Source organism: Geospiza fortis, unplaced genomic scaffold (genome assembly GCF_000277835.1).
Source record: "Geospiza fortis unplaced genomic scaffold, GeoFor_1.0 scaffold195, whole genome shotgun sequence".
NCBI classification, from domain to species: Eukaryota; Metazoa; Chordata; class Aves; order Passeriformes; family Thraupidae; genus Geospiza; species Geospiza fortis.
Window position 1 is genome coordinate 1,212,544 of NW_005054324.1, and position 27,800 is coordinate 1,240,343.

Below are 27,800 nucleotides of genomic sequence, written 5' to 3' on the forward strand. Positions count from 1 at the left end.
CTGGCCGCGCTGTCCCGCGGGGCGCTCCGGGCGGGGGTCCCGCCGCTCTGTGTGCCGCAGCCCGCTCTGCAGCCGGGACGGGGCCGGGGAGCGGGGGATGAGTGCGTGACCTTGTGTAACACCGTCGGAAAGATTTTCCTTCCCCGAGGCACGCACAGGGGCAGGGCGGGGAGATGTCACAAACCAGATCGCCCTCCTTAAGCCTGGCGGGTGCAAAATCAGAGATTCTGGTGACCGGTTGGATTTGTGTCCTTGTTCTGTTTTGTTCTCTTTGGTGCTTTTCCTTCCTTCAAAGGATGATAAGCTAAGCAAAATCTAACTGTGCCCTTGCCTAGATTTTTTGTTTGGGTTTATAAATCAGTTTGATTGTTTTGACAGGTCAGAGTCGATGGAGATTTTTGCTTGAAGTCACTTTGGTCAGAAATATCACAGAGATAGGTTTTCTTGTAGAAAAAGAATTTATACAGACAAATTTGTACGATCCATGTGTGTTACGAACGAGAGTGTTTGAGATCACTTAAAAAATCATCGGCAAGGGTATGAGCAAAAGTCACATTTAATATTAAGTGGAAAAGCATGACAAGTTTATTGGCAAGATTAATTCTACTACTTACAGGACACCAAGGCCCAACAAGGGAAAACAAACAACAACAAAACCAAACAAAATCCAGACAATCCAAACAGAAATGAAGTGAGAACTATCTAGGGGTGTGTGTGTGTGCTTAGGTGTGTGTGTCTGTGACAAAAGACAGTGCAGGCAAGGACAAAAAGGAACAAGGCCTGAAAGCTTAGCAACACTCCAGTCTAACAGTACTTCACTTTATTCCTTAAGCTTTACAATTTAACATAGGAAGAACACTTACACCTATCTTACAGCTTAAATTTAATTTATGACTTAACCTAACCTTAGCAATTTACTGAGAATAACACTGAAGAGCATTTAACCTAATTTATAACTTTGAAGTTAGCAACTCAGCAGAAGAACAACCCTTAGCAACACTTAGCTTATAACTTATGTTGAACAATTTAGCAAAAGAACAATACTTAACAGCATTTCAGTAAGTTTATAGCTATAACCTAACCTTGCTCACTAGCTTAACTTACTAAGATATCCAAGGTACTTAGACATCTAAGAAAGCATTATTTCTCTCAGATTTGCTGTAGCATATGCACAGGGGCATGCACACAGAGAGGCAGAGTCAGTGCAAGCAAGGTGCCTGTGAGAAATTCCCCCCAGAGATCAATGAAATACTCGCTTTGGATGCTTTTGCACTTCCCAATGGGCAAAGGATTGGGCCTTGAGGAGTCTGCATATTGGCCCAGGATACAGCTTGTTTCAGTGATCCTCCATACATGAGGCTCTGAGAGGCATCTCCCTCAGAGGGAGGTTGCTGCTGGTAGCTTGCTGCAGTCCAGGAGAGCTCAAAGGACCCATTTTGGGCCGCTCTTTGTAGGCTTGCAAGAGAGTGGGCTTTAGTCATAACAATATTTCGTCCTGGCCGCAGTCTGGGTCGGCACTTTCTCTGAAGGTGTGAGAACAGGAATGTTGTGCCATTCAGGCAGGAGGAATACTTTCCAAGGGTGGTCATAAGGAAAACAGCAGATTTTTAGCAATTCCTGGGAGCAGACAGTGTTTTTGGTAAGCTTGAAAAGAGCTGAGCCTAGGTGGTGTTTCCAAACCCAAGGCCTAACAAGCATTTCTCAGATCGCTCTGCAGCCTGGAAAGATGGAGAAGGGAATACACCACTGCAATGTGAAAATTGAGGGTGCTGTCATCTGGGTTTGTTGGACCCTAGGGAAAATGGGAGCTGCCCAGTCCTAGTGGGTGACTAAGCCACTAACTGGCTTGCTTAGTGGCCAGCAGTGTCAGAGTGTGTGCCATTCACCATGTTTGTTGTAATGAAGACTGTTCTTGAAAAAGAAAAATACTGTACTGTTTCCAGAGAATCAAGAGGTGAACTCTGGATCCTAAATGTGTATCTGTAAAATGATTCATACTATGTGCAGACAATTTAACAAGGTCATAAGTAAATTCAAATTCCAGACTTCAACACAATTTGAAGGTGCTGAATATGACAAGCAATGGTCATATTGCTGGATCCATGCTAAGAATTATCACAGCAGCCTGTATTTTTAAGGAGCATATAAAAATGAAAAGGCATAAAATTATTATTTGTTTAGAAAAAATCATCTGTGTACCTAATGGTACAAAACTGCCTTTAAAAAGGATGATTTTAAAGAGGAGACAGCAATTCTTTTTTCTTCTACCCATGGAGGAGCAGCTGAGTAGACAGGGAATGCCAGAGCTCATGAACAGCCCTGCATCACAGTTTATTGCATATGTCAACAGGAGAAGTCCCCAAAGCAACCAGACCTTCTGAGGATGAGTCATTGCTCCCAAGCAAGTCAGAATTCTGGTGTCCACAACCTAACCCAATGAAAGACAGACCCTCATGGGAAAAGAGACCACTGACAGAAAAAACCATAATAGGCTCAAAAGAAGCTGAAACCTACAGAGCCTATCTTACCCTCTCTGCCTCCCACAGAGACAAGGATTAAGGAAGTTTGTTACATTCCATCTTCGAGAATAAACTTGGGGAATAATAAGTATAGGAATGGAAAAAGCAAGCTTTTCAGTTTGTCCTTTTGAAGTAATCGTGGTTCCACACATTCACCGAAAAACTGCAAACAGCCAGCATACCAGTACTGCCTCTGTGTCAGCAAGTGAGCTCCTGGTGTGAAGACAGTCACATGAAGACTTCGGAATATATCAAAATGAAGTTGATGTTAACCAGACAAGACCCATTTTACATCATAAAAACATCAGTATGTGTACAAAATGACATTGTAAATTAACATTTTCTATTTTGTTACAAGGATAAATAAGGATAACTTTTATTTTAAGTATTTCATAGATAAACCAACCTGCAGAGTAGAGAGAGGATCTTTGCCACAATTTGCATTTATATGGACCACAGGGTTCACATTCAGTCTATCTGACGTAGCAATAAAATTCACACCCAGTACCTAGGGGACAAGCTTGGACTGGGGTGAAAATACACAGATTCAGTTCCTGCCTTAGCCATCAGTCTTGTAGTCCCCTTCTGACATGCATCTGCCATTCTTACTTTGGCTGTAAAACTTCCAGCAGAATGTTAAACTAACTGAAGGAGGCCCCAGTCTTAAGTTCTGAAAGTCAGAGGAAAAAAAAGTGTAGGAGTCCTGTAATGCCAGAAGTACTGCTCAGGCTGAGCTCAGTTTTGTTTAAAGCAATTGCATTTTTCTAGATTCAAAACTTTCTGCTTTTTACCCACTGTTTTATGCATTTCTTGCCCCTTGACTATGAGGCACAACAGCATGGAAACTGGGGACAAATCAGTCAGCCATGAAATAGAAATGATTAGACAGAGAATGAGGAATCTGCTCTGTAAGCAGCTCTCTAAAAGGCCTCAGTGTTGTCTGTATTCAAATACTTCCCATAGCACATTTTAAAAATAACCTTCTCTTGTGAGAAGCTGGAGACACGATCCCTTGATTTGCAGCAGGGCATCTGCTCAGCTTCCCCTGCAGCAGATGTGTGGTGCAGGCAGCTTTAGGGTTGGGATCCAGGCAAGGGGCAGAAACCCAGTCAAAATCCTTTCATGAAAACTAGACACGTGGAGCAGCTTTGCATCAAAGCTGTTGGTGACTTTGCCTATGGTTTGTCTTTGAATTACCTACCAAGTGGGAGCTTAGTGCTGGGATGTTTCCAGAAGAATGGGGCAAGTGACTGGATTTCTGTTCAGAGAGGGATGTGAACAAGGCCTTATGGAACCTGAGGTATGCAGACAGTGGAAGTTACAGCTCTGAACAGGGGGAAGCACAAATTAGTAAAAATCACCAGAATTTCCTTTGTTTTTTCCCAATTTTTTCAGGAAAGATTTTCTTTCTCACACAACTGTCCTCATACATCACCTAGACAGAGGGAGAATGTGCACTAGTGGTTCCCTTCTTCCAGGCACTGGCTTGTGAAGGTGGCTACTCAGGCAGGGGGTGAGGAGGGAATCTAGTAAGGGAGAAACAGCCTCTGTGCCTGTGGGAGCTCTCCAGCAGTCATGCTGGTGATTATACAGGTGGTTTGCCAGAGTTTTATCTGTTTCAAATGTCCTTCACCAGACAGTTCTGCTCTTGGACTTGTGTCCTGCAGGTTTTCTTTGTGATGAGACACAACAAACGGGGGAAAGCTTACTGCTTTTTTCTCTCATTCGTTCCTCAATGACCCAGGACTCACATGAAGGCGCCTAAAGTTCAGGCTTTGCTCTTCTTGTTTCCCAACACAGTACTTGTATTTTTCGAGTACAGCTAAATTGCAGCCTTCAAGTTTTAGAGTTCAAACTTTCTCAACGTATCTGTGGTCAAGTCTGCACAGAGTTTACTGAATTTGGAAAACACAGAGGAGGGAGCCAGATCTACAGATTACTCTTTTCTCACTAACTTCCTTGCTGAGAATGGGCACAGACCTTGCAGCCAACTCTACAAAGTCTAATCCTCACTTTTACTAGTGAGGACCAACTGTGCAGTCACATCTGCAGCCAGCTTACCATTTTTTCCTACAGTGATGTGCCAGGAAGAAAAGCCTGTGGCTGGTCTACCATCTAGAACATAATTATTTTGTTTTAAACAAGTGCTGTCTACCTGCTGTTGGTTGTATAGGATTCCTTTTTGCTCTGGAAAAAAAAATCTAGTACTTGGCTACAGATGTGAGGATGTAGAGCTTTTGTACCAAGTTTCAAAAAGTTACGTATTCCTGCCTTCCACTTAAAACTAATGCAGTTGAGAGCAATTCAGCTTACTACAAGGGAAAATCTGGAATTTTTAGTCAGATGTTGACAAATACTGTAATACCCTTACGTACCCATTAGGGAGGAAAGTATTACTCAGGCATGCTTTTAAAGCTATTTACAATTTCTGTCTCATAATAAAAAGAGAGGGCTTTCAAAAGCAGTTTACATTTTATGTAATTTTTCATGATTAAGGTCCCTCCCTGTGCTACTGAGCATGGTGTAAGGTGCAGAGAGAGATGACTGGTCAGAGCACTTCCCATTCCCACACCTGAGAACCTCGTGGAAGGAAAGCAGGTGTCACCCCATGCTCTTTTTGAATGGGAGACCTAAGATGGGCTGTCACTCAGATGTGACAGCAAGTGTCAACCTGAGAGAAACACAATTCTGCTCTTTAACATAGTAAAATGAGAGACAAACAGAGCTCAATCAGGTGCTATTTCTGAAATAAGTAATTAAGTGAAATTTAATGCAGACCCTTTTTCTTTGTTTTTAGAAATTGTTAAAAGTCATGAGATCATAGATAAATGTTTACATTTAAAAACATCCATGTAAATACATAGATACACAAATATATGTGTGTGTGTTCCAATCCAAGCTTGTCACCTGGGCTCTTGCTATTGGCAGTGACCAAAGTGTGATGTCTCTGGAGGCAGATTCACAGTGTTTAACCACAGGACAGGAGAAGCAGTGCTCTCAGAGGGCATGCTCGTCTCAACTGCTGATACTTGCAGTTTAGACGTGGCGCCTTACTTGTGCAAAACAATTAATTAAATGAAATGGTTCTGTAATGCTGTGTCCTATTAACAAGCTATGGGGTTTAGATTTAAAATGCAAGCAAAGTCAAATGTTTGACTTTGGCTGAACACATGATTCAATTCTGTTTCAAGCATTTCTTCCAAGGCTAGTCTAGGAGTATGAGATTAAAGACTTGAATCATCATGAATGCCAGTTTATACAAGGTCTGAGCAAGGTTTTAAGAGTTCTGAAAAATAGTTTTCTTGCACATTAATTAGGAGTTCTCAGGCATGGAATTTCTGAATGCCCATAAGAGTACAGCTAATAATGGCATCTGTTCTAATGAAAGCTTCTTTCTCTAAAAACTGTGCTCACATTTAAACTCATGGTATTATTAAAGCCTTATGCACAGCCTTCTTGCTTGGCATGATGAACATGACTCATAACTCCACAGAAAAATTTGATGTCTGTGGGGACAGAGCAAATGATTCAGCATGGCTGTTTCTTTTGTTAGAATTTATTGGACTCTATCTCAGATTCAAAAGAGGCAAATACTTTTCAATTCTGATAACTTCAACAATCATATGTTAGAAAATATCAAGAACAATTTGAATGGATTGTAGAATTTTTAGCCCAATATGTAGGTAGAAACACTGTCTTCTTGCATGGATATCTAAAACAAACAAACAAACAAAGAATATTGAAATGCAAAACTCTCCAGGGGAAAAAGGGATAATTGTGTACAGTAGAATGGTTTACCAATGAGGTCCCCAGTGAGGAAATTTTATCTTGGTTGTATTTTAGGCAACAGAAAGAAGAAAATACAAATGAACTTGGGTGATTCTGAAACACTTGTGATCTCTGGAAAACTGAAGACATATAGTTCTAATCTAAGATAAGTTTGTATTTCCCACAGCTCTCAAGTACCCTCCTCACAGATATCAGGATGAAGTCTATATCAGTAACTGATTTTCTGAGGTTTTTGATCCAGAACTACCATATTTATTTTCTAGACAAATGACAGTTATAAAACCCATCTTGGACTTCAAAAGGTTTGCTTATTTTGAATGTGAAAGAGAAATTATGCCATTTAATTTAATTTGATTTATTGAGGAGTCAGGTTTTACGCCATTAGTCTCGTTATATTTTCATGACAGATTTCTTAAGAAAATGTCTTTTGATTAAAAAAAATTTAAAAAATATTTTAAAAATTCAAAAAATTGAGAAAGTTTCAAAAAAAAATTTGAACTTTATACAATATCATTCTTGTCAGAAATTGTTGCCAGATTAGCAATCAAAAGAAAAATCATTTCAGTGCTACTGTCCCATTTTAATGAGCTCATGAATTGATAACATATGATTTTATTCCAGATGTAGGAGCTGTGCTCTAGATGTTAGTGGGGCTGTACAAGGGTGGAGTTTGTTTGTAGTTAAACAAATAGGAACTGATAAATTCAACTTCATAGATAAGAAGTGAGAAGACATTCTCACAGCTGAAGGTGAAAGCATCACATTCTCTGTCCAAACTCCTGCTGTGCTGAATTTATATTCTGAGTTCCAGAAAAGCCTAAGGGAGTCTCATAGATGGACTGCAACGTTTCCTGTTTCAACTTTGAAATCCCTTTTTGGAATTCAAATAGATGCTACAAAAAATAATCAGTTTTTCTCAAGATCAGGGGTCTATCTCCCATAGAGCTCAGCCATAAAATCAGCAAATGTTTTATGAAGTCCAAGTTCATGTATCATAGAAAGGTTTGGGTTGGAAGGGACTTAAAGATGATCCAGCTCCAGCCCCCGCCATGGGCTGGGATGCCACTCACTAGGTCAGGTTGCTCAAAGCCCCCTCATCCTGGCCTTGAACACTTCCAGGGATGGGACATCCACAGCTTCTCTGGGAAACCCATTCCAGTGCCTCTCCTAGGAATTTCTTCCTAATATCTAATCTAAAACCTAGTCTGTTTCAGTTTAAAGCCATTCCTCCTTGTCCTTGTAAAAAGTCCCTCTATAGCCCACTTTATTTACTACTCCAAGAGCCTTCTCCAGATGAACAACCGCAAGTCTCTCAGCCTGTCTTCACAGAGGGTGTGCTCCAGCTCTCTAATCATCTTTTTGGCTCTCCTCTGGACTTGCTCCAACAGGCCCATGTTCTCATCTTGGGGGCCCCAGAGCTGGACACAGTACTCCAGGTGGGGTCTCATGAGAGCAGAGTGGGAGAATCACCTTCCTCAACCTGTTCCTTTTGGTGCAGCTCAGGGTGCTGTCAGCTTTCTGGGCTGCAAGCCGGATCATATTGAGCTGCTCATCAGCCAACATCCCCAGGTCCTTCTCTGCAGGGCTGCTCTCAGTCTAGTTACCACGCAGTTACCACCAGTATTTGTGCTTGGGACTGCCCCGATCCGCGTGTAGGGCCTTTCACTTGGCCTTGTTGAACTTCATGAGGCTCAGAGATGCCTAGCTCTCAGGCCTGTCAAGGCATCCCTTTCCTCCAGTGTGTCAGCCTCACCGCACAGCTTGTACTCAGTCCCACTGCTGTTCTCATGCAGTTTATGACAGGAGCAGAACTATAAAATATCTTGATTTTTATGAAATGCTTAAGAAATACCTTGTATTTAAGGATCAGTAGCTTAAGCTCTTCCATAAGAAAGACAACTTTCTAACAGTACAAATGCAGGGTCAAGTTTATTTTTAAAGCAAAAGAGAGGCAGCTGGGCATCACTGCACACCCACTGTCAGCAATAAGCAGGGTTCAGGTAGAAATGAGGGGGAAAGGTGAAAACAAGTTATACAGATTTGCAAAAAAGAATGGCGGCAGCTAACAGGAGTGTGTTTATTGACAGTATGTGTAATCAAGAGTCTCCTCTCCTTAGACTCCCTTTACAAACTATAAAGGGCAAAAAGTGTTTTCCAGGTCTAAAACAACCTCCAAGGGTCACTGTCTCTCCATGCACTACTAAGGAGTCTGAGGTCACTACATTTCCACTTCCCATTAGTGCCTAAATTTAGGAATGATAAAGTTAGACCAAGTTCTAAAAACTTAGGCTTAATAGCAGTTTATTACCTTAATAGTATGTAAGCATAATAAAATAGAAATATGTCATATTTATGTTTATTAAATATAATTTAAAATATAAAGTCAGTTTACACAATTTCTTTTATTAAGGCTTTTGGATTCAGTTTACCTCCAGGCACCAGTGAAATAAAAGAAAAAAATTTCTTTTATGTTTAGTGTAGTCAAAACTTCACACTGGTGTTCATGTTCATAAATATACCTCTTTAAACATACAGATGGACAGACATATGTGGATATACATAAATGTATTAGGGTTTTTTGCTAAAACAGCTGTATACAACAAGGAACTGTGGAACATGAACCAAATAATAAAAACAAAGAAAGCTTCTTAAGGGTTTCTCTTTGGGAAAGGTGCAATCACCTCCCAGCAGCCCAGTTTCCAGGGAGGAAAACAGTAATTTTATTTTCTGACTGCTTACGCCAACAACATCAAGACATTTGTCAAGGAACTAGCTGACATGGCATCCCCACCTGCGCAGGAAGTTTTGCTGTGTTAGAGTGCAGATCTTTCCTTGAAACTGCTTGTCTTTCCTTCTGCCAGCCTGTGTTGGAACAGGACAGGCAAGTGGTTCAGGACGAGATCTCTGGGGAACAGCTGTTTGCTGCAGTGCTCACCCATTGGCATAAATTGCATTTTTCTCACGAGTACTTCCGCAGGTTTTGGTGAGCCTGCCCATCTGATGGAAAAAGACCATCAGCAGGGCTTTTCTGGTGTGTAATCAGCACAGGCAGGGAGCAGGACGTTGTTCTCTCAGTAAATAGAAGCAAAATTATTATTTTTTTCTTTTTTCTATGATTTTCAGTTTGTGAAATGGTGATCTGCAGTCACCCCCTTTTCGAAGTCATGGCATCGTTTACACATTTTCATCATGCATTTGAGTATTCGTTATGCATGCAGTAGGAGTCACTCCCGACCAGGCTGGTTTTCTTCTCGGGCTAGAAGAGTGCAGTCCTTCACTTCTACTTTCCAACATGAATATCCTTGTTTGTTAAAGCATTGTTTGCTTTTCTGGCATACTCTGTAGCACTCAGGAAAGATTCACTGTTTCCATGAAGAGATCTGCCAGCCGAACACTTTTCTTGCCACCCTGTGGGAAGCAGGCAAGGGAGGCAGGAAAGGTAGAGCAAATTCTTTGGTCAGTTTGTGCAAGTAACTGGGGTGCAACAGTTCTGTTTGCTTGTTTAGACTCTCGTTCACTTTGGAAATACTTGTTTGTAAGTTTTCTGCACTCAGCAAGCCTTACACAACAGCTCTGATCCTAGCCATCTGCAGTCATGGCATCTTTTTTTTATTTTTCTTTGCAAAGAAGCAACTGTTGTGCCTTGTGATCTGGCTAGTCCCCAGAAGAACAGTGTGCTCTGAAGACAGAGTTTGAGGTTGACAGGCAAAGCCTAATCATGCTGCAGCCCAGCCTGGAGGGACTCTTGGGGTTCCCTTGTTAGATGCTTGCCACCAATACCAAGATTCAAGGTGATTTTTTGTCTTGTGAGGGAACAGAACAGTGCACATTTAGTAGTTGCCCTTTTGCTTGAGGTTTGTGTGAATAGTGTGGAGCAGAATGAGTTTTTGCTTTAGTAAACACCTGAGATCACCTAATGTTGGCTGTTGAGACCTGATTAGTGAGGAAGTAGACCATCTAGGAATCATGAAGCTCTGTGTGTTCAGGAACAAAGTTCCAGCTTTCCTACATAACTACAGGTTTGCCAGATGGAGATAACACAGTGCTCTTAAAAGGGTGAATGAGTCTTTGGGTGTCTGGGAGGGAAGGGAGAAGAGCAACTTTCTCCTGTAAGCCCCAACAACTCCCTATCCTCTTTCCTGCAGATTCAGTAGAAAGAGTATAAACTTCTTCATCCTTTTCTCTTAAACTGAGGCAGCAGTCAGGACAAGCATCATATGTGGTATTCCAAAGGATCAAGGAAATACATAAATGCTTAACTGGCATCAGTGATTTAACAGAGTTTGTGAGTTTATTGCTTAACTTTTTTATCAGCTGCTGTGAAAAAAAAGTTCTTCTCTAGGCACTGTAACTGAGAATTTAAAGTTCCAAATAGCATGTGGAAGTGCTAAGGGAATAATAATCTCATATGCTCACACATTTTCTTATTTTTAATGATACACATCACAGCCTTCTCCAACATAAGAACAGTGTTGCATCTGTCCTTAACATCACCTCCCAAATATGACCCATGCCATAGAAAGGCTTGCCATTTTGTGACATTTTATACATTTTATTATGTTAATGTTTTTTAAAGAACATTGAATATATTTGGTAATTTTATAAATTGCATTTATTACAACAGAAAAAAAATACCATATCTGCCTCATGCCTTGCAGGGACAGACATGTTTTAATACAGTGAAACAATATTATACTTAGGGTCTTGGAATCAGGGAAAACCTATTTAAAAACAGCCCAGGGTAAGTGGTAAAGACAGCTTCCACACTCTGGGCATAAAAATGTAAAGAAAACTAGCTTATGACTCTTTTCTGTGTACATTCAGCCTAGACTTTAGCCCTGGTCTGGCAGAGTGTGTAAGCATATTGACATCAGTGGGACAGTTCTCATTTTCATGATGTGTGCATATTTAAGTGTTCTGCCTGCCTGGACATATCAGTGATCAATCAATAGAGATAAAGTAAGGATCTAAGCCTCCTCTTAATGACTCTGAGAGATAGTGAAAGCACACCAAAATTTAGGCGTTCTCGGCACTTGTTTGGGTTCCTCTGGAGTGGAATATGGGTGGTGCCTGGCTATGTGAACTGTGTGCTGTGAGCACAGTGGCAGCATGCAGCTACCACACACAAAGGTATGAATTATGATAGTTACAGTCACAGAAATGTAGGTCAAAGCCTAATGCTGGTGGTCTTAATAATTTTTTTTTTCTGACCGACCAAGCACAGTAATTTTTTCTATATGCTGAATATTACAAATCTCAAAGAACAAACTTTTGAGAAGCACAGCTGGTAAATAGGTGATTTGAGCCTGGCATTTAATATGCCATTCCAGCTGGCCAGCTTCTGATACATAGGGACTTGAAGTAACAAGGTCAGCAGGTCAACTGATTTCATACATGTAGCATATATTATTGAGTCAGATGATAACTCCACACTGTTAAGCTTTTTTAATTAATAGTTCTAATCTTTAAATAGCCATTCTCCTGCTCTTGTAAATAAATCTTGTAAATAAATCCCATACAATTTCCCTTTCTTGTAAATAAATCTATTTTAGAATCAAAGCAGGTTCCTCAGTTTCCTGATAGGAGTTTAATAAACAAGTGCAGAGCAAAAGAAGCTGCATTAATTCTCATAGCAGAATCAGACAAAAGCTTCAAGCAATGTAAAAACTGGCTTTACCAAACTGAATAGTAGGAAACAAAGAATAGCTGAAGTCAGGAAGTGCATTGTAGGCATGGAGCAGGAGTTGATAGTGTTTAATAGTTTGGTCTGAAACAGAAGGCTAGAGCAAGTTATTAGCATCCTTTAGAGGGTCAAACCAAATTTCCTGTACTTCTCTCCTGTCGCAAGTGAACGTGCATGTATTTTCACTAGCTTGGCAACTGCCTCTGTGATTTCACAGCACATTCTGACAGCTCTGGAGGAACAAACTACACAAGGAACATGCAATCTACTAAAAAAGACCTGTGCACAACCTAAGAAAACCTTTATGTAGATAAAATGAGAGTTCACAGATGTACATGCACATGATGCTTTGACAAAAGTGGCCTTGAGAACAATACCCTAAAAATGTTGTCTTATACTTGCAAGACAGTTAGATTCATTACCAGAAATTATAGTGTCTTTCTTCTGTAGAATCATATTTCTGGGCACTTCTCTTTCTCCTGTCAGTCCTATTTTTACTTTACTTACTTCAGTTGGACACCCTTTATCAGTCTGATGACACTCACTGTCAGTGAGTGCTACTGAGCTAAAAACCAGAGGAGAGTAGTAGGAGGGACTGAGGAGGGACTGAGTAATCTGAGTGATGTAAATGTAATCTGTAGCCAGGCAAAATGCATCCAGTCACCTATTCCTCCTGCAGCCTGTGGAGAACTGATCCCTACAAGTTAAAATCAGGATCCTTCAAGGGAGTGGTTTAGTGCAGGAAGAAGCTGAGTGATATCTCAGTTCCTGCAGCTTAAGGACTTATCTGTACTGCTTGAAGAGAGAAATAAATAGTTTCCCAGGCAGTGTTCTGTTAGCACACAAGTAGAAGAGCCCAGATTACCTCAACTCCTTGCCTGTCTTTATTTAGACATTGCTGCAGGTAAGTCTGGTTTTGGACAGCACCACAGAGCTTCATGTGCCAGGCGTACTTTCTTGGCATGTACATAATGTTCTTATGTTTCATAATGTTCTTACAGCTTTGGGAAGATAACAGCTTCATTTTAACACTGTATTCAGCTAAGAGTTTATCAGGCCATTTTTGTCTTTTCACTCACAAATTCCCTTATTCAAACTGGAGAAATGCGAAATGGAATTTGAAGAATAACGAAATGGGCAGACACGGTAGTGCGACATCAGCTACCATTCCTACAGGACCATCTCTTCTACTTCTCTGCATTGTTAGAAACATTCTGAGACCTGTTGAAACTGGTCCAAGAAGCTAACCTCTTGATAATTACTGGTGTCGTGAATACATCGCTATTATCTCACAGACAGATTCATTCCTGAGTGTTTTAGGACAACAGTGTATGACTTGAGCTGGGAAATCCTGACCAAAGATATATCATAAATGTTCTAATATTAGCTTCATCTCCTGGAAGGAGTACAGGGCTGTCCATCTGGAAATGTTATATGCCATGATTCTTCTGTCAGCTCCCCAGCTCTCCACGGACATTTTGTTGAACACAACAGGCTAAAAATATTAGTTACTGAGAATCACAATTACAGAAAGTTTACTATTTGATTTGAAAACCAGTGAGTTTATTGGCTTCCATTTTCCATTTCATTACAAGGAATTACTTTGAAAGTAATCAAATTATGGGCTAATTTTACTATATATTTTTTTAAATCTAGAAAATTCACATTCAACTATGGCTTCATTTTGCTTGCCAAAAAAATGCATTTCTGATAAAAATAGGTCTCACTTGGCTAAAATAAAGATGTAACCGTGAAAAGGCTGATGGAGCTCAATGCAAACTTTTTTCCTTATGAGATCTAATATTTCCCTAATCAGCCAGTTGAAATAATACAAAGTGGTATTTCCACTACAACTGAAATTAATGAAAAGACTTTAGATATGACATTGACTAGCCCTCGATGCTTTGAACCTCTATGATGGCTGTGTTACCTTTACCAAGGATTACAGCAACAGCTGATGGGAAGCATGCAATAAATTGACTAAAGTTTTAGAATAAGAGGGCTATGCTGAACCTTTAGTCGTTATGTAGTAGTATTTTTTGAGAAGCAGCTTTTTTTTACTATTGTCATCCTGGGTTTTTGCCATCATATGGATATTTTTATTATCTGATTTCAAGGAAAATTTTGATAAAAAGCCAAGAACACCCATCACTTTGAAAGTGAGCTAACGTGAGATGTGGCTACAATGAAAAGTTTGCTTTTGAATAGCTGCAGGAGGAGATTGTATGTCTGCTTGCTTATGTATGCTAAAAAGATAACCTACTCTGCCAATGCAGAGTCTAACATAGGTCTCTGTGGAGATCAAGTTTCAACTGAAATGCTGCCTTTAGGTGTGATGGTGATGATGATAACGAATATCCATCCCAAAGAATGACTTTCAGATCACTAGAACCTAGTTCAGAGTAGCAGAAAAAGAGGATGCTTATATTTTGAATGACGGGATGTCTAGAGAGAAGCACTGGCAGAGAGTAATGTGAATATGTTCAATTAAGCCAGCCTGATGTTAGGCATTCAAGGTGTTGGATATCACAGATAATTCAGAAATTTCCTCTCAAGGACTTACCAGCCATTCACATAGACTGCAGCTAGACTGTACACTTTTGCTTGTAATTATCTTTTTTCTCTAAGAAGCTGGAAAGTCCAGTGATATTATAAAATTTGTCCCTTTGCTAGTAACTTATGTCTGGAGGTGATAAAAGTTTCAGCAGAAGAGAAGAACAAGTGTTTTTCAATTGTTATGTATATTTTGGACTAAAAGAAGTGATTGTGAGCCTTTTCTTACAGTGTTAGCAGTATTTACACAGAGTATATGTATATTCACCTTATTCCAGCATGCTAAGGTACAATTGCCTGAGTTTCTGAGGCAGCTGGCCCCTGTCACACTTACCTTGCTCTTGTAAATCTTCACTTTTGGCAGCATTATACTCTTACTTCAGGATCCAGTCCCAGGAATGCAATTTTTTTTTCTTTCATCTGACTTAAAGAGCCATTTATTTCCTTGCAGAGGAATAGTGTTGTGATGTTCTCTTTCCTGTTGTTTGCAGTGCCTATACAATTGGTTCTGCTGACTAAATTAAATATCCTGTATTGTGGGTTATATCAAACACATCTGTGTGACATGGAGCTGAACCATCATTGCAATTATGTTAATTTTCTTATAGAAATGTTATGACAATTAAGCTTCCTGAACAACTCAGTATTTCAACAGAGTGCTAAAATATGCATGTTGGAATGCACTGCTTCCTTAGGTGACTTTCTGAATGACTTATGAATAGTCAAAACAATGAAATATGATTTTATTCACCTGTTTTGTACCTTAAGTAGACCAGAAGGGCACTGCATACCTTAGGGCTATAGGAGGTGAGGAAGATGTATGCTGTTTTGTGGAAAACTCCATCTAGAAGTTAGATGTCTAATTTTGAGCTAATCATTGAGGCTCCATGGTAGCCACTGGGTAAAGGTTACTGAAGATTCATGACTTAAATCATGGGTTATAATAGGTTGAATCATGTGGGGGTGTAGGAAGTACGTGCTTGGTGTTTTCTTGCAGAGGACTGTAGCTCTCCAGGAAAGGTGTTTCTGGAATACACCCTTGATGTGGATGTCTGACTGACCTGACTTTGTGTTCTTTGCTGCAGATCGATTTTGAAGATGTGATTGCTGAGCCAGAGGGAACACACAGCTTTGATGGGATTTGGAAGGCCAGTTTTACCACCTTCACTGTAACGAAATACTGGTTTTACCGTTTACTGTCAGCAATCTTTGGCATTCCTATGGCTCTCATCTGGGGCATCTACTTTGCCATTTTGTCATTCCTGCACATCTGGGCGGTGGTGCCATGCATAAGGAGCTACCTGATTGAGATCCAGTGCATTAGCCGTGTCTATTCCATCTGCATCCACACGTTCTGCGACCCGCTCTTTGAGGCCATAGGCAGAGTGTTCAGCAGCATCCGAGCCACAGTACGGAAAGAGATCTGAGGGACAATTCAAGGAGAGCCATCAGCCTAGGAAGGGGTGAAGGTTTTGTGTTTTTTGGAGTGTTTTGGTGCCAGTTTTGTGTTTCCCAAAGCAACATACAGCAACTGGTGGTGGACTGGCCCAAAACAAAGAATCACTTGCTCAGTTTCTTTTTCTACTGTTCATTCTTACTGGATTACTTGCCTTTTTTTTTTTTCCCTTTCTTTTGCCTTTCCCCCCTACCCCCTTTGGTCTGCATTTTAAACTAACCTTAAAGGGCTATTCTTCCATGCCAGCTGCATATTATTTTACTGGCTGTTCAATTCAGAGATTGAAGTGTTGTTGGATGCCTTTTTATCTTACCCTTCATTCCTTGTGAGATAAATCCACAGTGATACTGAAGAATGACAAAAGTGCTTTCCAACACTATAAAGCCATTCATTTTATTGTGGCTAAAGAGCACAGAGCTATCACAGCAGAATGAACGTGACCAGCTGGCAGGTTTTAGCAGAATGTTCTTTTTCAATTGGATTGTCAGTTGACTGCAGCTATTTACAGTCGTGGTCAGATATTGTGCAGTATGATAAATTAGTTAAGTAAACATATTACTGAACTAGCATGTGTCCTGAAAATTTAACATTTTGTCAGGCTGGAGACACTGCCATGTAAAAGCTTTGGTCGGTGCCTTTCTGTCTCATTCTGTCTTGGAAGTTTGCATCCAGTAATTTCTCAACCTTTGCTAGGATTGCAGAAACAAACTGCAGTTGAGAGCTAAAACTGGTCATTACAGAAATGTTTTCCTGATTGTGACTTATGACACATCCCCACATCCCTTAGCAAGCATTCTCGAGTTTATCTCATTGGCATCTGGGGTATTTTTGCAAAGTATTAATATAAATACACACTGCAGGTATGCCAGAGATAATCCTGAGTTAAAAGGAAAATGAAGGAGTGCCAGATAAGCCACAGGAGGCCAGGGAGGAGCTGCCCCTGCCAGAAACTTTTCTACAGCTTTCAAAACTTCCCTATCAGCAGAGGTCAGCCTGCCACTAGCACACAGATTGTTTTCAGGATGCTTTGCTGAGTCTAAATTTATCCATCACAAGAGATGCTTTAGAATCTTCACATTTGTGTGTTGCTTTGTTCATTTTTAGCTGAGCTGCCACATCAGGAAGTCTTAAACAGAGGGTGTTGTGTGAAACTAGCTTGTTGCAAAGTGGAAGGCCTCAGCAGCGGGGCCTTTGCGACATGTTCTGATGCTGTGACCTGCAAGAGCTTTTTGCCCTCATGACAGTACTGTGTTTAGAGATGCTCTCTGCATCCTCATTGGTTTGTGTGAAGCATTTGTAAAAATAGTTGTGAGGCTAATCAGCGTTATTGTAAACCAAGCTGGAGTCTGAGCCTTCTCCAGCTGGAATCTCTAGCAAACCAGTTCGTGACATGCAGGAGTGCAAACTTCGTCCCTTGGGATGAACATGGAGCTGTCTGGTACACCTACAGCTTTTTTATTTAGTGCTGATATTTCACATATTGCTTGACCTAACATGGAAGTGCCTTCCATTCTCTTTCTGCCAAAGCATTGAAAACTTTAGGAAATGCTGCATTTTTAAGTGGGGGTAGGGGAGGGAAAATGGGGGTGGGAGAGGGTGCACAAAAATTTACAAAGCTATTAACTACTCATTGCATTTAAAACAGACACTGGTATGGATATAGTTTTATGTTTTTCTATGTACATAATGAAGAGTGTACTATTATAGATTTTTTTCAGTATTAAAAACAACCAAGATTGTAAACAAGAAATATTTTATCTTTTTATGAGGAAAATCACTCCAAAGAAAACCTTCTTGATTTACCATACAAACTGTATATCCTGAAAGATGTCTGTTCACTTAGATTTCTTAGTCCCTAATCCAAATACATTGCTGATCCAAACATTTACATTATTGTTATGAGCTTACAGATATAACTGACACCTTTTTTAAAAATTCTGCATGTACATTAAAGACTACAATAAAAAGATGCTTAATGGTAGATCCTGTCTGACTTCTTTTTCCTTGAAAGTCATGTGGACAAAAATTGTTTAAAGCTTTCTTTGTCAGTCCAGTAGAAACAGGATTTTTCCTAATAAAAGCTCATTAGCCTTAGCATTTAATGTATGGAAATAGGGGAATGACAGCTTTTATTCAGCCATGTATGGATGTAACTTGTGACAGGACATTCAATTCTATGGGTGTTCTGCACAATACCTGTCACACTGTTACAGAAAAGCCCAACAAAACATGCTATTATGAATGGTCTACAAATCTGTTAACCATATTATAATGCTCAAATGGCAGATACCAAATAAATGTAGTCCATCATATCTTTTCCAACAGCAGAATGGTGTATTTAACAGCACTCAGTAGGCTAGCGGTAGCAAATAGTATGTTGAATTGGACTATGTGAGAAAATTTAACATATTGTAAAAGGGAGGTTGTAATGTGAAAGAAAAGCAAATACACCTTCAGTATCCAAAACCATCTTGCTTTTGCAAAGATCCTGACATATTCAGGCTTAACTGTTTTTGATATCATGACTCCAGGACTCTTCCTGGGAGAGATGTGCAGATTGACACTATTATTGCACTGCCCCGGCGATTTGCTGAGCCGCGGTCATGGGGCTGTGCTGTGGCTGGACCTCATATCCATGCTCCTGCCATAACAGTTAGGCCATAGCCAAGATACACCCCATAGCAGGATCCAGGTTTGTCAAGTAGAGGATTAGACATTAGGTGTTGGACAGGGCCAGCAGGCAATTTCTTGTCTTGGCTGTAAATGTGCCAGCCTCACTCTGCTAGATACAAGTCAGTGTCATAAGCTGCCTCAAGACCTGTGCATTCAGGTAGGCTCAATATAGTTTTTCCTCTTATCAGAAAACTTTTGTGGCTATCATTGGTCACTCTTCTCATCCTCTGAGTCACCAGTTCTTAGATTTTGCCATGTTGTTTGAACTGTGTTTCCTATGTTTCTTCTTATGGGAGAGCTGGGCACTTCAAACAAGGTGGAGTACCCAAGTGCTGCGAGCATGTGAACTGTCTGGCTGTGTGGTTGATCTGTGTGAATTTGACTGAGAACTAAATACAGAATATTTCTTTAAAATATACTTATTGAAATGAAGTTGCAACAAAATACAAAGACAAACCTTAGGCTTTTAATAATGATGGAGAATTTCCATATCAGCACCCAAGCTACCTTTTAACCCTCACTTAGGTCTAACTGGAGCTGTTCTTTGTTCACTTGTTTGCTTTCATTGCCTTGTGTCTGCTGCATCCTTTTGTTTCCTCATGTCCTAAGGAGGAGGAAAGAAGCACAGAATAAAAGTCTTTGCTAAGATAGAACACCTTTGTTATCCTCATTTATGTCTTACAAACCCTGACTTTTTCATTTTATGTTATCTGACACTGGGACACCGTGTGACACGGGTTTTTTATTTCTATCTTGCTCTTTTCTGTAGAACTTTTAATTAAAATTTCAATCGTATAGTACACCTAGCACATCCTGTCTCCAAGATGCTTTGCTCTGTTAGGGCCTTCTGAAGGGACAATGGTAAATTGTACCTTTGATAACTGTGAAAATATAAATGCACAGTATTCTCACCAAATTTGTAACTGCTACTACTAAGCAGTCTATATATTAAAAATAGCCAGCAGGACTAGGGAAATGATTGCCCCTCTGTACTCAACACTGGTGAGGCCACACCTCGAGTGTTGTGCCCAGTTTTGGGTCCCTCATTGCATGAAAGACATTGAGGGGCTGGAGTGAGTCCAGAGAAGGGCAGTGAAGCTGGTGAAACACCTAGAGAGTGAGTCATATGAGGAACAGCTGAGGGAGCTGGGTTTGTTTATCCTGGAGAAAAGGAGGCTCAGGGGAGACCTTACCTCTGTCTGCAAGTACCTGAAAGGAGGCTGTAGCCAGGTGGGTTCAGCCTCTTCTCCCAGGCAACCAGAGACAGGACAAGAGGAAATGGTGTCAAGCTGCACTAGGGGAGGTTCAGGTTGGACATCAGGAAGAATTTCTCCACTGAAAGGGTGGTCAAGCATTGGAACAGGCTGCCCAAGTAGATGGTAGAGTCACCATCCTTGGATGTGTTCAAGAAATGACTGAATGTGGCACTTAGTGCTATGGTCTGGTTGATGTGGTGGTGTTTGGTCAATGGTTGGACTCAAGAATCATTATTCTTGAGCTCTTTTCCAGTTTTAATTATTCTGTGATTCTAAGGACAGCACAAGTGGACAGACAGTGGTTATATTCATTACAAGCCTGTGCCTTCTCTCATAGTCAAAGCAAATTTTAGTGTTGATTCAAGACACAATCCACAGTGCCTAGGCTCAATTCTAGTAGGTGGTTTGCTTTTGTTCTGACTTTCCTTGGCCCATTATTGTCATTAAAACTCACTGAAAGGGTGCTCAGGTTACACATACACAGTGCAGGGAGGTATTAAGGAGGTGCTGCTCTCTCTATCTGACCCTCTCCTGTAGGAGCTGGAGATGATAAATGCTCTCAGGAACCCTAACAAGGGCTGGGAAATAATGTCTCCTGAGGCTTGTAGTCTAACATCTCACTCCTTAAGATAGGAGATTTAAACTCCTCTCACTGCACTCCCAGGTGTAAACTTCAGCTCCTCACCACTCAGTTTGCTGACTACTATGAATCCATTTTTTGTAAGACCAATGGTGTGCTCTGAAGGAACTAACCATAGATACCTGATGTGGCATGATGTCTTCCAACAGGAGCCAGGTCACCTTAAAGGCATTCCCTGAGCTGTGTGACACCATTGTTGATCTAAAGTCTTCAGATTTTCCTGTCTATCAAGTGGTTATCAGAGGGGAATAAAGGCATTATGGTCTCCAGTTCCAGCACTTCTAGAGATAACAGTTTTCCAGCTTGAAACACTAGCAGTCTAGGCTGAAGGCTGTTCTGCAGACTGCCAGAAGTCCTCAAGAGTTTTGCTGGTGCCCAGGGCCTAACTTAGATATAAGCCTGCCATAACTGTGACCTTCTCAGTTGATCATATCTCTGAACCTTTATCTAGGGTGTGGAGTACACCTGCAGTGTATCTGGGCATTGACAGCCTTTTCCTGGCTATTTATTCCAAGCTAGAAAATGTTTTACACCAGAGGATTCACTCAAGAGTAGCCTTAAAGGAGGAAGGACTCTAGAGTTGTATAACTTTTTGGCAACTATCAGAATATAGGCATTCATCTGTGACTATTAGTCATCAAAACATTCAGCCTGCTGATCTCCAGGAACCAAAGCTCCAGATGCAGCTTGCCCAGATGTACATGTTGGCAGAAACCCTACTGGCAGAAAATCCCAAGTGAAAAAACTGACATGGAAATGAACTAGTTGGTGCAATGAAAGAAATCTGATCAAAAGGAACAGATATATCCTATACAAAGAGCAAGTGGATGAGAGATCTCAGGTCTGCCTTTTATATTCAAGGAATGACACAAAGCTGTGCAGAGCAGACACACTTCCATCTGAAAGGGATGGATGGAGATTTCTGAAATGAAAAAAAGGAACGGGATGACTTTTCATACCTTTTTTCAGTTCCTACCTCTAACTTATCTCTTTATTTCATGATGTTTATGCTCCCATTCAAATGGGAACATAATTGTCAAGTCAGCTGTCTTAACAAAAGCAAGTGTTCTTACTCTCTGCTAGACAATGATTAATGATTCAAACTACATTTGGAAGCAGCTAGAATTCTGCCAGTTTCATTCTATTTGTGCTGAAACAGTCCAAAGAAACCCATGAAATAAAGATGCTTAGAGATGAAAAACTGGGACAGTTTTTGTCATATTTTAGCAGGATTTTGGTCTGAACCTGAGTGTGTTTAGAGCATCATCTCTATAGTTATAAAAATTCATTTGTATTTGCCTAAAAAATCTCCTTGAAGGAGACCACTGATAATACAGATTTAGTCCTCTAGGTTGCAGAGTTGTCTTAGCAAATACCAGTATTCAGCAGAGAGAGGTTAAAGCCAGCTATTCAGTATATTGAGGAAAGCCTTTCTGTTGAGGAGTTCTCAAAAAACTTGGACTTCTCCATGTATCAGTTTACTCCTTCCTGGCTGAGAGACTAAAGTATTTACAGTTGAAACTGTGCTGGTGGATACTCATCAAAAATTAATTTTAAAAAGTAAAACAAACATCATTGTCAAGGACCTGTTGCATTATGGATTATTAAGAACTGAAACTCACAGAAACCGTGTTGCTGATAGTAACTATAACTAGGCAAAATGTAGAGGGATTCCTCTTAGCAATAGCAAAAAAGGATTCAGTCTGAATCCTCAGCTTGAATTGTACGGATGCTGAGCACTGACTCTCTTCATAAGAAAATTTTTTTTTTAGAACACTAAGCCTTTGTAGACACAAGGAAAAGTAAAACAAAATTGGGAAGAATTAACAAAAATTAATTAATCATTTATTTGTATCAACAAAAATTAAAGGCTCTATCTTTATTTCTTTGCACTAAACATTTTACTTAGTTTCACAGCCATCACAGCCTTCAGCTATTGCCATTTTCTGGTCACTACTGTCATTCTAGCTAGCCCTTCTCCCTATTTCACCATCAGTATTACACCACCCCAACATCTGTGAATTCCTTCATTCACACAGACATGTCGCTGGCTGATAGGAATGCTCAGCCTTACCCCACTTGTTTCATGACAAGTGAATTCTCTTACAGTGTGAATTCTCTTACAGAGAATTCACAGAGCCATGCTTCTCTGTTCAGCAGCTTCAGCTCAAGGTATTTATTTTCCTCCAAAGTCACCTCCATATTTGCTCATCAAATCTTGAAGGAGGTCTACAATTTGCAGGAGTCTTAAAAAAGTCCTTTCTCTGTTCCTGTTCCAATCTCTGTTCTAGTCTGCCTCCATGTCAGCAGGAGCTTCCAGCAGTCATGTAGGTGATTCTGGATAGAAAGCTCATGCAAATAGAATCATTGAATCAGTCAGGCTGGAAATGACCTTAAGGATCACTGGCTCCAACCTTTGATCACACATCACCATATCAACAAACCATAGCACTAAGTGCCACATCCTGTCATCTCTTGGACACTTCTAGGGATGGTGACTCCACCTCCCTGGGCAGCCTGTTCCAACACTTGACCACCCTTTTAGGGAAGAAATTCCTCCTGATGTCGAACCTGAACCTCCCCTAGAGCAGCTTGAGGCCATTTCCTCTTGTCCTGTGTCTGGTTCCCTGGGAGAAGAGGCCGATCCCACCTGGCTACAGCCTGCTTTCAGGTGGTTGTAGGGAGCAATGAGGTCTCCCCTGAGTCTTCTCCTCTCCAGGATAAACAAATCCAGCTCCTTCAGCCATTCCTGTTCCTCATTTGACTCACTCTCTAGACCCTTCACCAGCTCTGTTCCCCCTCCTTTCCAGCACCTCAAAATCCTTCCTGTGATGAGGGGCCCAGAGCTGAAGGCATACTTGAGGTGTGACCTCACCCATGCCAAGTACAGGGGTAATAAAAGCACTCTGTTCTTCTCCCTGTTCAATAATACTTCATAAGCTTCTCATAGCTTGCATTCATTTTTGTCTCCATTTACAAACACCAACTAGAAGCAAAAAGCTTTTATTTCTTTAAGGAAACCAGATAAAATGTGACTAAAAAAGTAACAGATAACCATTCTATTGCTCTGTGTTGAGTTCTGGGACTATTTTTCTAAATTCCAATCAGGTAATGGCTATGTGATCAGATAACAATGTATTAGATCCAGTTTATTCAGTATATCGTGCTACTTGCCATGGCTCCAAGAGTCACATCCAATGCAAATTTTAAATTGCTTCTCAAAACTAAGTTGGCCTTCTGGGTTTAACAAACACTACTATTTATGAAAATCTGTTAAAAATAACACTTTTATCTTATATGAATGTAGAAACACCAGCTTATTTGTCAGCCAAGGATACGTGGGTAGTTGAGGCCCAGATGAGCAGTCATGCTGACTGATTTTCATGGCACACACTATCAAATTTCATATGCATAAACACCAAATGATTTTCTGAGGCAGAACATAAGTCCCTTAGGACCTTTACAGTCAGTGACTTAATTTTGCATAAAGAATGTAACAGGTGCAAATACTTGGCATAAGGCTTGTCTGAGTATTTCTAAAGCCAGTTCAATAATCTTGGAAAGGGGCATGAAATGGAATAGTTCTCACAAAAAGAGCTGTCTGTTTCCAGAACAAATATTGGTACACGTGACAGAAGTAGAAACACTTTCATTTTGCCCTGCAGCATTGCCTATCCTAGGTCTCTTCAAAGGGCTGATTCTCATGGTAAAGAAATAAGATGCAGGAATTTTTTTTTGCATAACCAGATGTGAGTTTAAACTCTGTGGTTCTCTAGTGTGTGGTATTTCTTGTGGAAATGAGCTGTATTTATCTAATTAAAGTTAGAGTAATTTATTTTTATTTCTTCTACTAGTAACAATTTTGTAGTTAAACACAACAAAATGCAGAAAAGAATAAGTGTAATTTAAAAAGTTTGGCTGAAAAAATTTCTATAACATACCACTAATTCAATGATTCTAATCCATGTAGTCACCACAGCTATTGCAAAACATTGGGTTTTGTTTCTAGTAAAAGTACTGCAGCAAGCCACAAAGTCCCATAGAGGTTATAAAGGGTAAGTGTAATTCATCAGGTAACAAAACATCTCCTGACCAAATGGTAATCCAGTTTGACCATAATCCTGTTTTAACCAAATCTAGTCTCATATAATTTCCTGGGAGAATTTATAAATTTGACACTATGTAAAAGCTTTGCTGAAAACAGGCCCAATTCATAGAAATCTTTGGTCATGGTGCTGTTATTATTCTGTACTGAATCCTGAATGGAAGTTGAAGGTGGGAAGTGGGACCTACACAGAAATCAGCTCTCCACTGTGGATACATTGCAGTTTGTGTCTCCAGGTAGCACAGAATAGCTTAGAAGATGAAAGGAGAACATGGAGCCCTTAAGGAAGTCAAAACTGAGCCCACAGTCTAAGATCAACCCCTTGCTACTCCCACAGGGATCTGTAAAGCACCTGGGGCTGGCTGGGAGGGCCCCTGGGAGAGCTGGTGGGAAGGGGCAGTGCTCTGCTGCGCTGTGTCTGGGGTCACAGCAGTGCACAGCTGGGACACCTCAGTACCTGGTGTTCGCTGTGCCTCCACAGCCACACTTGTCCAGTCCCAAGCAGGGGCTGAACATCCTTACTGGAACCTAAAAATGGCATGTCAAGCTAATTAACCTCCATGGTGAAATGTGGTATAATTTAGGATGTATTTTTCTGACTTCCATGACATCAGAACCCTTCTGATGTTGTATATAATTATAAAAATGTCTCTCTGACTTGTTGTTGCTGAAAATACATAGGCTGTTTTGTTTTCAAAAAAACAACATGTTCTTTCCCTCATGTTTGTCTATTTTTGGCAGGTTCTGTCATGAAAACTGTGGTGATTATCACAGCTGAAAGCTCAAGTAAGACTTAAGATTACACCCTCTAGCCTGAAGTTTTATAAAGGTATTGAGCTTTTAGCTTTCCTCCCAGGATTACTACAGATTCTCTTTATGTAGTACTCCAAGCAGATGAAATACACTACTTTTTTTGTAACTGGTGCTGTCTAAGATCTTACTAGCAGTATCCACAGAGTAAACTATCACTGCAGAGGGAGATATGCAGCAGCAGAAAGGGAGTAGGCACTGAAATACACCATGCAGAAGCCTGAGTAATGGGCAAAAAATGGGAGTGTAACCCTATGACCATATTTAGTTTCCACATGTGAATCTTGGCTGGCTGAATCCTACCCCAAATGCCAGTGAGGCCTGAGAAGCTGGAAATCTTTTCCTCTGTGCATACAAGCAGAGTCATGACTCATGCAGAAGAGAAACAGTTTTCTTTTGCAAGAGGAACATTTTTCCTTATTGACCAGGGAGACACCCGAAAATAGCTTTGCTTTCTGAGTGATTCTATCAATTCACAGCAGCACTGTGGAGGTAAGAAAAATCAAGAAAAGCACTTACAGCTCCAGGAATTTGCTAATTAGAAGTGGAAATCTCTGTTTAAAGACAGCCAACCAAAATCACTATATAAGTAAACTCACTGAAGACAGTGAATTAAATTGAGTGTTACTTGGACTGTTCAATAAATTTCAAATGTCAGGCAAATAAATGAAATTAAAGATGAAATAATAATAATGCAAGATATTTAAAATGTGCAATTTAATGAGTAGGGAGATCAGTGTATAATCACATTTGCACTGGGCATTATTTCTGGTGTGGTACATTTTCAGCATTAAAAGTGATGCATTAAGGTTCTGCAGATGATAGAGCTCTCTCTACCACAGAAGGATTATGTTTCTTGGAAAGGAAGGACACTTCAGAGAATCCCAGATTATGGGAATTTGTTTCCACCAAAGCTGTTGGAATTTTCCGAGTTACTTCAATGGAAAGTGAAGTAAGCCAATGAAAATCCACCCCACAGTGAGAGAGAACATCATTAAAAGGTGTTAGCAATCAGAGAGCAAAGCAAACAGGACTGATTTTAGTGTTTTCTCTTTTTCTCTCCTCATTTGCCCCAGTGACCCTCTTCTTCCTACACTTACGAACGACACTGCCCTGCCCCAGATGAAATCCAGCCCCTCATGGGTCACCCCGAGCTCCCCAGGCCCGGCGCGTTCCCCCCGCGGCTCCCTCGCTGCCATCCCGCTCTCCTCTCCCTGAGAGCGGCCGCAGGAACCGCCCGGGCAGCCAGGCAAAGCCTTTCCCTGACAATACTCTTTCGGTTCTCCTTCAAATCCATGGCAACGCGGTGTTTTATTTTTGTGTCTAAGGAGGGGGAGTTTCCCCCGCCCCGGGAGCGCCCGGAGCCGAGGCGGCTCTGCCGAGCTCTGGAGCTCCCAGGGGAAATCTCTTGGTCCTGCCGAAGCCCTTCCTCTATTTATCAAAACACCCCGCTGTACCGCCTCCTGCCAGAAGGCACCCCTACCCCAGTAATGCCAGCCCTAATCCTAATCGAAACAACAAGCCTATTTATTTGCCCATTAGCACTGGGTGTATGCCTAACAGCCAACCTCACAGCAGGCCACCTTCTCATCCAACTCATCTCTACAGCCACAACAGCCCCTGTTCTCCACAATACCAGCAGTTTTGCTCCTAACTCTACCAGTTCTCTTCTTACTAACTATCCTAGAGGTAGTAGTAGCGATAATCCAAGCCTATGTCTTCATGCTCCTACTATCATCTAGCTGCAGTGCTCTGCTGTGCTCTCTTGAACCGACGAGGCGGTAAGGAAGCGTTTAAAATTATCCATCACTTTACAATATGTCTGGGATAAAAATGCTACAGGAAAAATCCTAATGTGAGAAATCGATTCTAAATATGAGAAATCAAAAGAAACAGATGATAACATATCTGCTTAAGGAGACAGCTTGGTAAAAGCACATTAGTAAAGTTACTTCCATTTATATTTCATCTGGTAAAATAAAATTTGTCAACCAGTTTGTGGGCACAAACATACCCTCTGCTTTCATTTTAATAGGACTGTTTCAAAAAGTCATCTGCTCCTGCAAGTGTAGAGGGGAAAGTAATTGGAAAAAACGTAAGAAACATAAGAAACATGTGATGCAAGTCCTGAGGAGGGTCATGAAGGCAATCAGAGGGCTGGAGCGCCTCTCCTTTGAAGACAGGCCAAGAGACTCACATGTGCTCTGCCCTGAGAAGAGAAGGCTCCATGGAGACTTTAGAGCAGCCTTCCTGCATATGAAGAGGGCCTACAAGAGAACTGGAGAGGGACTTTTGACAAGATCATGTAGTGACTGG

At 40.8% G+C, this 27,800-nt stretch overlaps 1 protein-coding gene across 2 annotated transcripts in view; it reads left to right on the forward strand.

Moving 5' to 3' along the window:
* The window catches only part of CAV1 (caveolin 1), an 18,527-nt gene extending 546 nt beyond the window's left edge, over positions 1 to 17,981 (forward strand). The window contains exons 2-3 of one of the 2 annotated variants that reach the window (XR_004081709.1): positions 15,630 to 16,024; positions 16,091 to 17,981. Coding sequence is in view for 1 of the 2 variants with exons in the window: in XM_005420896.2 (XP_005420953.1) it covers positions 15,630 to 15,971 (342 nt within the window). In the remaining variant the exon portion in view is untranslated. Of the gene's footprint in view, positions 1 to 15,629 lie in introns of both variants that reach the window. The other variant, XM_005420896.2, reaches the window with a different exon arrangement.
* The last annotated feature ends 9,819 nt before the right edge of the window (positions 17,982 to 27,800 follow it).